At 39.0% G+C, this 13,601-nt stretch overlaps 1 protein-coding gene across 1 annotated transcript; it reads left to right on the forward strand.

Moving 5' to 3' along the window:
• The first annotated feature begins 3,060 nt into the window (after positions 1-3,060).
• Positions 3,061-12,528, forward strand: LOC148059107 (putative N-acetyltransferase camello). The gene is made up of 2 exons (XM_087781480.1): positions 3,061-3,082; positions 11,768-12,528. Exons 1-2 carry the CDS (start codon positions 3,061-3,063, stop codon positions 12,526-12,528), a joined length of 783 nt encoding a protein of 260 aa, XP_087637606.1.
• Positions 12,529-13,601: the final 1,073 nt, after the last annotated feature.

Here is a 13,601-nt window from a genome sequence, read left to right on the forward strand (position 1 = left end):
CTGCCGTCTAAAATAAACGGCGACGTGGAACCTGCGGGATTTTGTTTATAGAGAAGTCGGAGTCGCGGTGGAACAGTTTGTCTTCAGAATGATAATGAGCCGGAGAAGAGTTTTCGCTCTAAGAGCTGTGAGGGGAGAAACAAACATTAGATAATGTGTGTTAAATAGATGTGACTCTATTGTATCATCAATTGATCAATTGTTTTATTGTACAAAACTCTCTTTTCATTGAAATATTGACTAAATTATCTTAAGCTCCGCCCACTGAAAACACTTTTCTGGAGATGAAATCTTGTTTATCATAAACACACCCACTCTGCTGTGATTAGTTAATCATTAAGGTTTGTCACCGTGCGTCATCAATCCCCGGAAGTCTCCACCTCCAAGGGACTCGTTGTATAAACAAAGCGGGCGTGATTACAGCTGACTGGAGGAGGAGTGAAGCCATTATTACGTCAAATAGTGGACTCTCGTAACCTCTCCTTCGCCCAGATTTCAGAGCAACTTTATGAAGTATTAAGTTGAAAACACGGTCATGACGAGGAACTTACTGCGTGTTGAAGAGAAGAACATTTACTAGTCTACTGACTCCTTTAAGAAACATCTTAAGACGTTTCTATTTGTTCAGGCTTTTCCTTGAATTTCTCGAACTCCTGTGTTGTTCTCAGTATTATCTTGATCTTTAAAGTATGTACTTTTTTGAGTATTGTTTTGATTGTTTAAGCGCTTTGTGACCCTGGTCTCGAAAAGCGCTATATAAATAAATATTACTTACTTACTTACTTGCATGTGATTAAGTTGCCCTTACGTTTGATAATGTAATACAAAAAAAACGTTTTTTTTCCATTTGAATACAAAAATTGCCTGCTAATTAATGAATTAAGATAAAACGGAATATTTGATCAATAAATGTATCTGATCAAGAAATGATTATCTCTTTCCTTGCTTCTTTAATTATATATATATATATATATTTTTGTCTCCCAAAAAACAATGTCATTAATATTAAAAATTTAGCTTTTTAAAAATCTATAAACAGTATCTTCTTAACTATTAAAACTGGGGAACCCCAAATAAAGAATATTTAATTATTTAAAACGAATGGATAACTATATTTATTTACATTTATTTTTCCAGTAAAAGAAATATATATATAGTATATTTTGAATTAAAAATAAATATTGTTGTTTTAAAACTCGCTATTGCTCAGGTTGACCGATATTTCTCACGTAAATATCTACTTTTGACTTCAATTCACCACAGGCAAGTGAGCGCAGTAGCTGCGTCTGTCCAGCAGGGGTCTCTACACACACACAAACACACAGTGCTGCACCTGAAGTGCTCTGGGCTCCTCAGTGTGATCGGACATGGCAGCTCCTAGTTAAGAATGAAGACGGATGTCAAACATGTTGACTTCCTCTGCGCTGACGAGGGAATAAGAAAGAGAAACATTCTCGTCACTTTTTATTCATAAAGCATCTCAAACTGACCTACTTTAGTGCCATTTAACTGTATATGATAATATAGTCAGTTGACGTCGCTCATGAATGGCTGGGACTTCCTTTGCAAAACACAGCAAATGATCTTAAATAAATAAAGAAAAATACATGTTTATAATGTATTATATCTTTATTTAGTATGTGTTACACATAGCAAACGTTTACTGCATATTCCCATTAAATACATTTTAAACATCCGTTTTTTAAAATCTGTTTTTTACTTTAAAATACTCTCCAATTTTGTACGTTGTCTTTTTTAGTTGAAAATAAGGCTGAAAATGGTACTTTCAAGGGCACGCTCAGGTACACTAGAGGTACAAGAGCCAAATACTACTTACTTAAAAATAAAAAAAGACTGTTTTTTTCGTTGTTTCGTTTTTCTTTCGTATGTTTTTGGATTAATTGACGCTCAGATTTCGAAGGATTTAAACACTTAAGTCTTGCCGTATGTTTACGTTCCCTCCCAATTTCCACGAGGCTCCCTTAGTGCCCCCTGGCGGCCCACCATTGAAAACCAACGGTAATAAGCCTCATGTTTTCCTTCGCTCCTTGGTTTTGTCGAGCGCTACTTTGGGAATGTTTAGGATTGAAGAAAACTCGTGTTAAAAGTTGAGACACGTTCCCTTAGAACTAGAGTCGACAATGGTGTCACAACACGATCCTTGCGTTTCTATCTTCTCGTTTAGACTATTGTAACAGTTTATTTTGGTGTCTAAACAAGAAGGATCTTTCTCGCCTGCCGTTAATACAAAACTCTGAAGCGAGAATTCTGAGCCGCTCTAGTAGGAGAACTCACATTTCCCCACTTTGTGACCCTGGTCTAGAAAGGCCCTTTACAATTGACTATTACTTTCTTACTTGACTTGTTGGTGTCCCTGGTCTACTGCCAGATCCAGAAAGATGCTCCTGGAATAATGTAAAAGCTCATGTTTAGACTGTCACCAGAAGTGTAGCACTCCTGGTCCACTGCTAATCATCATCACCGTCTGGTCCTCTGCGGCAACACTCGTCATCTATACCATCGTCTTCCCGGTTCAGAGTCGTCTTCTCTCCTTCTTCGTCAGCGTCGTTCATTAAAAAGTGAGCGTCAGCCTCATCCGTTCTCTCGGGCGCTGCTCGCTCGCCGTCGATCGTCCGCCGTTCATAACTTCCTCCTTTATTGTTGGGCGAGAACGCAGCCGGCGGCAGATATTGCTGCTTCAGTCGCACGCCGACTTCACTCAGCCTCGTCATCCGTTCATTCGCTGACGGTGACGGATGAGCAGGAGTGAGCGGCTGTTGCAGGAGGAAGAAGAGGCTGATGCTTTAGGACCCCGAGGCAAACCGGGGGAGTATAATGGGATGCAGGCCATCGTTCGTTTCATTATTGTCCGTCAACTTAATATGAGGAAAGGATGAAGGTCCGGAGAGACCAGCAGGAGGTTCTGGTCAACCGACTTAACAAATTTACTTGACGAGAGGAAATTAAAAAAAGCTCATAAGATCGACTTGAGTCAGATTTTTTCTAAAATGAATTCTTCCCGTTTATTTGAAATAAGTGGCCCAGATTGAACGGCCCTATATGGCCCACAAGTCTGGGGTTTGTATAAAATAATGTTCACTTTAACAAGATTTGACATAAATGACAAGAAAATTAAAGATATTTCAACCATCCATTAGAAAATACAATGTGTGGAAGAGTAAATAAAGAGTGTTAGAAAATAATGATCTGGTGATATATATACAGTATATCGTCACATTGTTTTCCTCATCATCCTCCTAAAGGAACTATAAATTCCTGAGCTATCCTGGCGATGACTGAGGACAAGAGGATACTGTGACTCATATTTTGGTTTGAAAACAAATGAAAGCAGTTACGACTTCGTCAAGAGTCATGTGGTCTGTAAATACTACAACACCAGAGTCAAGTACTGGACAATACTAAACAATACTACAAATATATCCTTGTTACCACAGTATCACGATATGTCACAATATATCGTATCGTTGACCCTGTATCGTGATGTGTACTGTATATACAGATCTGCATCTAAAATAAGAGGAAAGTCCCGTGAGATTCCAGAGATAACTGAGGACAAGAGGATACAGTGACTCCAGCAACTTTTAAAGCTGATGTTTGGACATACAGGTATTTTGGTTTGAAAACTAATGAAATCAGTTACGACTTCGTCAAGAGTCATGTGGTCTGTAAATACTACAACACCAGAGTCAAGTACTCGACAATACTACAGTATCAGTATATATTGCAATATATTGCAGTGCCCATGTATCGTGATACTTATCTAATCGTCAGATACTCACCCCTTTTATAAATATGTCTACTTTCTTTAACACGTCATCATTTGTTATATTAAAATAATAATATTGAAATTTTTAAAATCCATCGACGTTATTTATTTTGCTTTCACTTCAATTTTGACGTTACACTGTAACAAACACACAAAGAGGATAAAAATGAAAAACAACCCACAAAAAACGTCTATAAATAAACAACCTCGAGCTCAGGGATCACCGGAGAGACCTTGGAGGGAAATGGAAGAAGCAGAAGAAATGTTTCTAAACGCGAGGAGGATCTTCTGTGAGCAGAAAATGAAGAAACTGTGGAGGATGAGTTTGGAGATGATGGAGCTGGAAAGTGACTTGACGTAAAGATATAAAAAGACAGAAATGGCAGCAAATACTCGACCTGTGGTCCACACGTGCTGTTTTACACGTGTTTGTCTTTCGTTCAAGAAGATCTTTGTGTGTTTGTTCGGCGTCTCTGATTAGAAAAACCTTCATTGTTCGGGTCAAATCCCCCCGTAATCCCGTCGCTCCTGATGCAGGTGCTTTTCTTTAAGTGTGACGGATGGAGTTTAGTTTCGGGCCGCTGCAGTTTCCTCCTCCGATCCCGCCGTCCTCCCGGGGCGTCGGCGCCGCAATGTAGTTCTGCTGAAAAGCCTTTTGTAGGGACGGCATCAGTATTCAGACCCGGCAAGACCACCCCCCCCCCCACCACCACCCGCCGCTCCCGTGGACTTTATTTGTATTTAGATGCGATCGATAGTCGAACAAAGACGTCGGCGAGATTAAAAATTTGGAGTTAAATCTCCCTGCAGAGGTCACAGCTTCTCAATATCTGTCGGCGAAAACTCCGGCGAGGATTTGAGATGAATTCTGAAGAAGGAACTTTTTACAAAGATGCCCCGAGAGATTTACGAGCCGCCGTCGTTCGACGGTAATAATGACGACGCTGAGCTTCTGAGGCAACTTTTGTTTTTGCAGACAATGCTTTTATTCTGAAGGACTCAGGAAATGAATAGTAAGACTAAGAAAGTTATCTTTGTGTAATCCCTAAATGCTCAAATAACTACTAGCTTGATAGTTAGCATTTAGACGACAGGGGTGGGGGGGCTGAAGACCCCCCTTGAAAATTGAAATACGTAAATTTTTCGTGAAACGCAAACTATTTTTTTAGTACGTACTAAGTAAGATATATGTAAAGACTGTCCAATTTAGACGATAAAGAAGTAGTTTGAAAATGATCAGGTAGACTAGAGACCCCTCAGTGACAGTTTCAGGGGGTGCCGGGGGCAACTCCATCCGGTCAAGGGAAAGGGGGCACAATGGGGGCAGAAGACCCCCGTGAAATTGAAACAAGTCCCATTTTTCTGTTAAAATCTAAACCACGTTTATTACAAACTAAGTAAGGGAGATTTTCTTGGGTTCATTTTTAGGGGGACTGAAGGGGGGGGGGGGCAGCAGACCCCCCTGAAAAAACAAATGCATCCAATTTTGATCATGACATAATGTCTTGAAATGTATACTGTGACCTCTCAGTGAAGGATTTAGATGGTGGGCGATCAGGTCAAGGAAAAGGGGGCACAAGGGGGACCCCCTTAAAAATTCATGTACAGTACGTCAATTATTTTCGATCAAATCTAAACCATTTCATTACACACTCGGTAAGCGAGATGTTCTAGAATCTAGAATATCATCTTATTTTTGTAATTTGTAAGGGGGCTCAAGACCCCCCTGAAAGTTAATTTATGTACAAGTTTGATGAGGACATAATATCCACTGACCTCTCTCTAACGGTTTTAAGGGGGAGGGAACAGGGTCACGATGGGGGCAGAAGACCCCCCTGACAAATTGGAATACATTCATTTTTAATGACTGATTAAAACTATATGTATTACATACTAAATAAATAATATTTCTAGAATGTCAGTCCCCTTTGGTATTTGGTAACGGGGGTAAAGGGATGGGGGCGGAAGACCCCCTCTGAAAATTCAAATACAATTTTGATGAAAACATTATGCATTGAAAACTAGACTCCTGACCTCTCCGAACGGTTGATGTGGGTCCGCAATTCAATCTTGTCAGGGGGGCGCAAGGGGGGAGAGAAGACCCCCCTGAAAATTCAAACACGTCCAATTTCAATTAAATTTATCTATGTTTTATGTACTAACTAGGGAGATATTTTAGAACGTCAACTTCCTTTGTTGATGGTAAGTGTGTGTGTGTGTGTGTGTGTGTGTGTGTGTGTGTGTGTGTGTGTGTGTGTGTGTGTGTGTGTGTGTGTGTGTGTGTGTGTGTGTGTGTGTGTGTGTGTGTGTGTGTGTGTGTGTGTGTGTGTAATCCACACGATGAGCTGCTATGACGAGCATCAACAGCATCAGTTACTCTCTCCAGCGTCGTGATGCACAGATAAATATTGACTCTTTTCTGATTCCTCCTGCGTTCACTGCTGACCCGTCGCTGCTCCTCCAGTGAGAGTCTAGACATCTGTGCGTCCGACAGAATTTAAAACCGTGTGGAGGAGAAAATCCTCGGTAAAGTGAACAAGTGAACAAGCGAACAGATGTATAAATGGAACACGTGTATAAAGTGAACAAGTGTACAAGTGAACATGTGTACAAGTGAACAAGTGTACAAGTGAACACGTTTATAAAGTGAACAAGTGTACAAGTGAACATGTGAACAGATGTATAAATTGAACACGTGTATAAAGTGAATAAGTGTACAAGTGAACATGTGAACAGATGTATAAATTGAACACGTGTATAAAGTGTACAAGTGAACAAGTGAACAGATGTATAAATTGAACACGTGTATAAAGTGTACAAGTGAACAAGTGAACAGATGTATAAATTGAACACGTGTATAAAGTGAACAAGTGTACAAGTGAACATGTGTACAAGTGAACAAGTGTACAAGTGAACAAGTGTACAAGTGAACACGTGTATAAAGTGAACAAGTGTACAAGTGAACAAGTGTACAAGTGAACACGTGTATAAAGTGAACAAGTGTACAAGTGAACAAGTGTACAAGTGAACACGTGTATAAAGTGAACAAGTGTACAAGTGAACAAGTGAACAGATGTATAAATTGAACACGTGTATAAAGTGTACAAGTGAACAAGTGTACAAGTGAACAAGTGAACAGATGTATAAATTGAACACATGTATAAAGTGAACAAGTGTACAAGTGAACAAGTGTACAAGTGAACAAGTGTATAAAGTGAACAAGTGTACAAGTGAACAAGTGTACAAGTGAACACGTGTATAAAGTGAACAAGTGTACAAGTGAACAGATGTATAAATTGAACACGTGTATAAAGTGAACAAGTGAACACGTGTATAAAGTGAACAAGTGTACAAGTGAACAAGTGTACAAGTGAACACGTGTATAAAGTGAACAAGTGTACAAGTGAACAAGTGAACAGATGTATAAATTGAACACGTGTATAAAGTGTACAAGTGAACACGTGTACAAGTGAACAAGTGAACAGATGTATAAATTGAACACGTGTATAAAGTGTACAAGTGAACAAGTGTACAAGTGAACAAGTGAACAGATGTATAAATTGAACACGTGTATAAACAAGTGTACAAGTGAACAGATGTATAAATGGAACACGTGTATAAAGTGAACAAGTGAACAGATGTATAAATTGAACACGTGTATAAAGTGTACAAGTGAACAAGTGAACAGATGTATAAATGGAACACGTGTATAAAGTGTACAAGTGAACAAGTGAACAGATGTATAAATGGAACACGTGTATAAAGTGTACAAGTGAACAAGTGAACAAGTGTACAAGTGAACAGATGTATAAATGGAACACGTGTATAAACAAGTGTACAAGTGAACAAGTGAACAGATGTATAAATGGAACACGTGTATAAAGTGTACAAGTGAACAAGTGAACATGTGTACAAGTGAACAAGTGAACAGATGTATAAATGGAACACGTGTATAAAGTGTACAAGTGTACAAGTGAACAGATGTATAAATGGAACACGTGTATAAAGTGTACAAGTGAACAAGTGAACATGTGTACAAGTGAACAAGTGAACAGATGTATAAATGGAACACGTGTATAAAGTGTACAAGTGTACAAGTGAACAGATGTATAAATGGAACACGTGTATAAAGTGTACAAGTGAACAAGTGAACAGATGTATAAATGGAACACGTGTATAAAGTGTACAAGTGAACAAGTGAACAGATGTATAAATGGAACACGTGTATAAAGTGTACAAGTGAACAAGTGAACATGTGTACAAGTGAACAAGTGAACAGATGTATAAATTGAACACGTGTATAAAGTGTACAAGTGTACAAGTGAACAGATGTATAAATGGAACACGTGTATAAAGTGTACAAGTGAACAAGTGAACAGATGTATAAATGGAACACGTGTATAAAGTGTACAAGTGAACAAGTGAACAGATGTATAAATGGAACACGTGTACAAAGTGTACAAGTGTACAAGTGAACAAGTGTACAAATTAACAAGTGAACAGATGTATAAATTGAACACGTGTATAAAGTGTACAAGTGTACAAGTGAACAAGTGTACAAATTAACAAGTGAACAGATGTATAAATGGAACATGTGTATAAAGTGTACAAGTGAACAGATGTATAAATGGAACACGTGTATAAAGTGTACAAGTGAACAGATGTATAAATGGAACACGTGTATAAAGTGTACAAGTGAACAAGTGTACAAGTGAACAAGTGTACAAGTGAACAGATGTATAAATGGAACACGTGTATAAAGTGTACAAGTGAACAGATGTATAAATGGAACACGTGTATAAAGTGTACAAGTGTACAAGTGAACAGATGTATAAATGGAACACGTGTATAAAGTGTACAAGTGAACAAGTGAACAGATGTATAAATGGAACACGTGTATAAAGTGTACAAGTGTACAAGTGAACAAGTGTACAAATTAACAAGTGAACAGATGTATAAATTGAACACGTGTATAAAGTGTACAAGTGAACAGATGTATAAATGGAACACGTGTATAAAGTGTACAAGTGTGCAAGTGAACAAGTGAACAAGTGAGCAAGTGGACAAGTGAAGAAGTGGACAAGTGTGCAAGTGAACAAGTGAACAAGTGTGCAAGTGAACAAGTGAGCAAGTGTACAAGTGAACAAGTGAACAAGTGAACAAGTGAACAAGTGTACAAGTGTACAAGTGAACAAGTGGACAAGTGTGGTCCCTTTGTATTGTCTGTTGTGCTGCTAATGCTAAGCTAACACGATGTAGTTTTATTTTCCTCCATCTTGTCGATGCTTCGACTAATCGTCGACTTTAATGAAACTCATTCAAGTCTGAGTCGTCGCTTGGAAAAGAAAAAAAAAATCCTAATTTCCTCTAGTTTTGTTCCAGAGTTTCTCACTTTGGTCTCGGCTCATCGTAGATAAGGTTTTAAAAACAGCTAATGCAGCGACGGTGTATAATTGAATTTATTAGGACTGGAGCGACTTGAGAGGAATGTTAAACTTATTCAGGTTCATATATATATATATATATTTCTATTTATCTCCCAGGTTTGTTTGAGGAACTTAATTAGTCGTGGAGAGCGAACGTTGTTTGTCGCCTCACGAGTGACGCCTCAGTCTCTGCACCATGTGATCATTTCTCCTGCTGCCTTGCTCAATAACCTCTGACCTGCTGACCTCTCACCTCTACGCCCGTTTAAAAACGCCCCCTCGTCATGTGAGAGAGACGCGGGTCGGATCATGTTTGTGGGTCCGAGTGGTCATAATGTTACTGCTCTTTGTCACTGGTATCAGAGCTCAGTTAGTGGCAAATATATATATATATATATATATATATATATATATATATATATATATGCAGTATATAAATATCTATCTATATATATATTTTTTAAGCATTGAATTTGTTTTTTTAATTATTAAATTCAATAATTTCTTTATTGAAAGTTTTGAATTTGTTTTGAAAATAGTTGACTTCAATAATTTATATTTTGAAAAGTTTATTGTTTTTATTTTTATTGAACATTTTATTTATTATATTTTTTACTTTTTCATGTTTTTTTTTTTATTTGTTTTTGTTTTGTAACCATTGAATAATTTCTTTAATAATCGAATTTCATTATCATTTCATTTTTTATTAACATTTAATAAAAAAAATGATAATTGACTTTAATAATTGATTCATCGAAATATATATTTTTTCAATCGAACATTTAAGAGTATTTTTAATTTTGTTAAAATATTTGGAATGATTTAATTCAACATTTGTTTTTTGAAAGTTATTTATTCGTTTTAAAAATAATTGACTTTAATAATTTATATATTGAAACGTTTTTTTTTTTCAATTAAACGTTTAAATTATTACGTTTTCATGTTCTTTTGTTAAAATTCTTATTTTTTTTAAATAATTGACTTAAACAATTTATATAAAGAGGTTTATTTTCTTTTTTTATTGAACATTTGAAATATTATTCCTTTTTGGTTAAAATGTTTTTTAAGCATTTACTCAATTTTTTTTTATTTAAATAATTGAATTGCATCATTTCTAACTGAAAAGTAAATAATTAAATTATCTCATATTTTTCAAATAAACTAATTTCTTAACGAAGAGTTAAAATAATCCAATAATAATCTAAAAACATTTTCTTAAATTTATATTTTTGGAATTTTTAGTCTTTTAAATTCACTTTAAAATCATACAACTGTCACCAGACAGAACCAACAGAGCACCGAGCTTCGGCCAATCATGCCACACGCACATGATCATGTGACATTTCAACATAAAACTTTTTAAACACGATTTTTCCACGTCAAAGTCTCGACGTTCAATATTCCGACGTCACTTCCGTAAACCGCGGCTTAACTTCGGACTAAATTCCAGAGCGTTTTTCCTCTCGATCACTTCCTCCTCGACCGCGGCTCATAATCCGCGGCTCAGGGTCTGAGGTTCAGTCACTGGAGCGTCGGCGTCGACAACATGGATCAGAAACGTAAGTTTAACTTTTACTCTTTGATGCGAACACGCCTCTGTCGGACTCACTTGTTAGACTCACTTGTTAGACTCACTTGTTGGACTCACTTGTTAGACTCACATGTTGGACTCACTTGTTGGACTCACTTGTTATACTCACATGTCAGACTCACTTGTTAGACTCACATGTTGGACTCACTTGTTGGACTCACTTGTTATACTCACATGTCGGACTCACTTGTTAGACTCACTTGTTGGACTCACTTGTTGGACTCACTTGTCGGACTCACTTGTTATACTCACATGTCAGAATCACTGGTTGGACTCACTTGTTGGACTCACATGTCGGACTCACTTGTTTGACTCACTTGTCGGACTCACTTGTTTGACTCACTTGTCGGACTCACTTGTTATACTCACATGTCAGACTCACTTGTTAGACTCACTTGTTTGACTCACTTGTCGGACTCACTTGTTATACTCACATGTCAGACTCACTTGTTGGACTCACTTGTTGGACTCACATGTCGGACTCACTTGTCGGACTCACTTGTCGGACTCACTTGTTAGACTCACTTGTTAGACTCACTTGTTAGACTCACTTGTCAGACTCACTTGTCAGACTCACTTGTCGGACTCACTTGTTATACTCACTTGTTGGACTCACTTGTTGGACTCACTTGTCGGACTCACTTGTTATACTCACATGTCAGAATCACTGGTTGGACTCACTTGTTGGACTCACATGTCGGACTCACTTGTTTGACTCACTTGTCGGACTCACTTGTTATACTCACATGTCAGACTCACTTGTTGGACTCACTTGTTGGACTCACATGTCGGACTCACATGTCGGACTCACTTGTCGGACTCACTTGTCGGACTCACTTGTTAGACTCACTTGTTAGACTCACTTGTTAGACTCACTTGTCAGACTCACATGTCGGACTCACTTGTTAGACTCACTTGTTAGACTCACGTGTTGGACTCACTTGTTGGACTCGTGTCTCGCAGCTCAGTTCTCCATCCGGGAATACCGTGCGTCGGACCGGCGCGCCGTCACCTCGCTGTTCCGCGAGGCCGTCCGCGAGAACGTCTACCCGTCGTTCTTCAGGGCCATGGGTCACTCGGACCACCTGGGCGTGGCGCTCAGCCTGGCCGTGGCGGGCTACGTCCTGGGAGGAAGCTCCGTCTTCCAGGCGCTGCTGTTCGGGGCGGCGTGGGCCGGACTCGTCTACTGCTGCTGCAGCGAGATCCACGACAGCTACGCGGCCAAGAGGCTCAGCTCGGACCTGGCCCACGTCCAGACCCGGTACCTGGACCTCCCCGACCACAACTTCTGGGTGGCGGAGGTTTCCGTCAACGACCGGGTCAAAGTGGTCGGGATTGCGTCGCTGACTTGTGACCAGAAGGAAGGACGCGGCGACGGCTACGACGATCGGAACGGCGGCGGCGGACTACGGGTGGACGCCGTCGGGGGTCACGGCGAGCTGGCGCTGGTCATCGTGGCGTTCCCGTACCGCCGGCTGCGCCTGGGCTCCCAGCTGACCCGGACGGTCGTGGACTTCTGCGAGGAACGCGGTCTCGCCCGGCTGGTCGTGGACGTGGCTTCGCCGCGGAGCGCCGCCGCCACCATGTTCCGGAGGATGGGCTTCGTCCAGACGTCGACGCGCGCCGACACTCACCACTTCCGCTGGGTGTCCCAGCTAGCAAGGATTGACGTGGTCAGGATGGAGAAGTTGATTCAACACGATCGACAAGAAGCGAGTTCATGAAATACTGTGACAGGAAGTGTTTGGTCATGTGACGCATCTATGATTAAAATAATAATATTCTGACTCGTCGTCGCTAATTTAGCTGTTAGCTCGTGTGTTGTCTGAGCACTTTAGTGAGGAGAGTGTTGTGTAGTTTGTGTGTTTGTTGTTATTGTTTGTTTGTGAGTCATAGTGTGGTGTGTGGTTTGTGTGTAAGTTGTGTGTCATAGATTGTGCATGAGTTGTTATGTCTTATATTGTTTGTTTGGTAGTTATGTGTTGTATAGTTTGTGTGTGAGTTATAGTGTGTTGTATAGTTTGTGTGTGAGTTATAGTGTGTTGTATAGTTTATGTATGTTGTATAGTTTGTGTGTAAGTTATAGTGTGTTGTAGAGTTTGTGTGTGAGTTATAGTGTTTTGTATAGTTTATGTATGTTGTATAGTTTGTGTGTAAGTTATAGTGTGTTGTATAGTTTGTGTGTGAGCTATAGTGTGTTGTATAGTTTGTGTGTGAGTTATAGTGTGTCGTATAGTTTGTGTGTGAGTTATAGTGTGTTGTATAGTTTGTGTGTGAGTTATAGTGTGTTGTATAGTTTAGTTTATGTATGTTGTATAGTTTGTGTGTAAGTTATAGTGTGTTGTAGAGTTTGTGTGTGAGTTATAGTGTGTTGTATAGTTTATGTATGTTGTATAGTTTGTGTGTAAGTTATAGTGTGTTGTATAGTTTGTGTGTAAGTTATAGTGTGTTGTATAGTTTGTGTGTGAGTTATAGTGTGTCGTATAGTTTGTGTGTGAGTTATAGTGTGTTGTATAGTTTGTGTGTGAGTTATAGTGTGTTGTATAGTTTGTGTGTGAGTTATAGTGTGTTGTATAGTTTATGTATGTTGTATAGCTTGTGTGTGAGTTATAGTGTGTTGTATAGTTTGTGTGTGAGTCATTATGTGTTGTATAGTTTGTGTGATAGTCATTGTGTGTTACGGTGTACAGATTGTGGTGTTGTGTGTGTTCTTTATATGGTGTGTGTTATTTCGTGTTTGATATATATAATGTGTATGTTGAGTGTCATTGTTGGTAAAATTGTGTTGTATAGATTG

Source organism: Callionymus lyra, chromosome 19, assembly GCF_982586985.1.
Source record: "Callionymus lyra chromosome 19, fCalLyr1.hap1.1, whole genome shotgun sequence".
Taxonomy (NCBI): domain Eukaryota; kingdom Metazoa; phylum Chordata; class Actinopteri; order Syngnathiformes; family Callionymidae; genus Callionymus; species Callionymus lyra.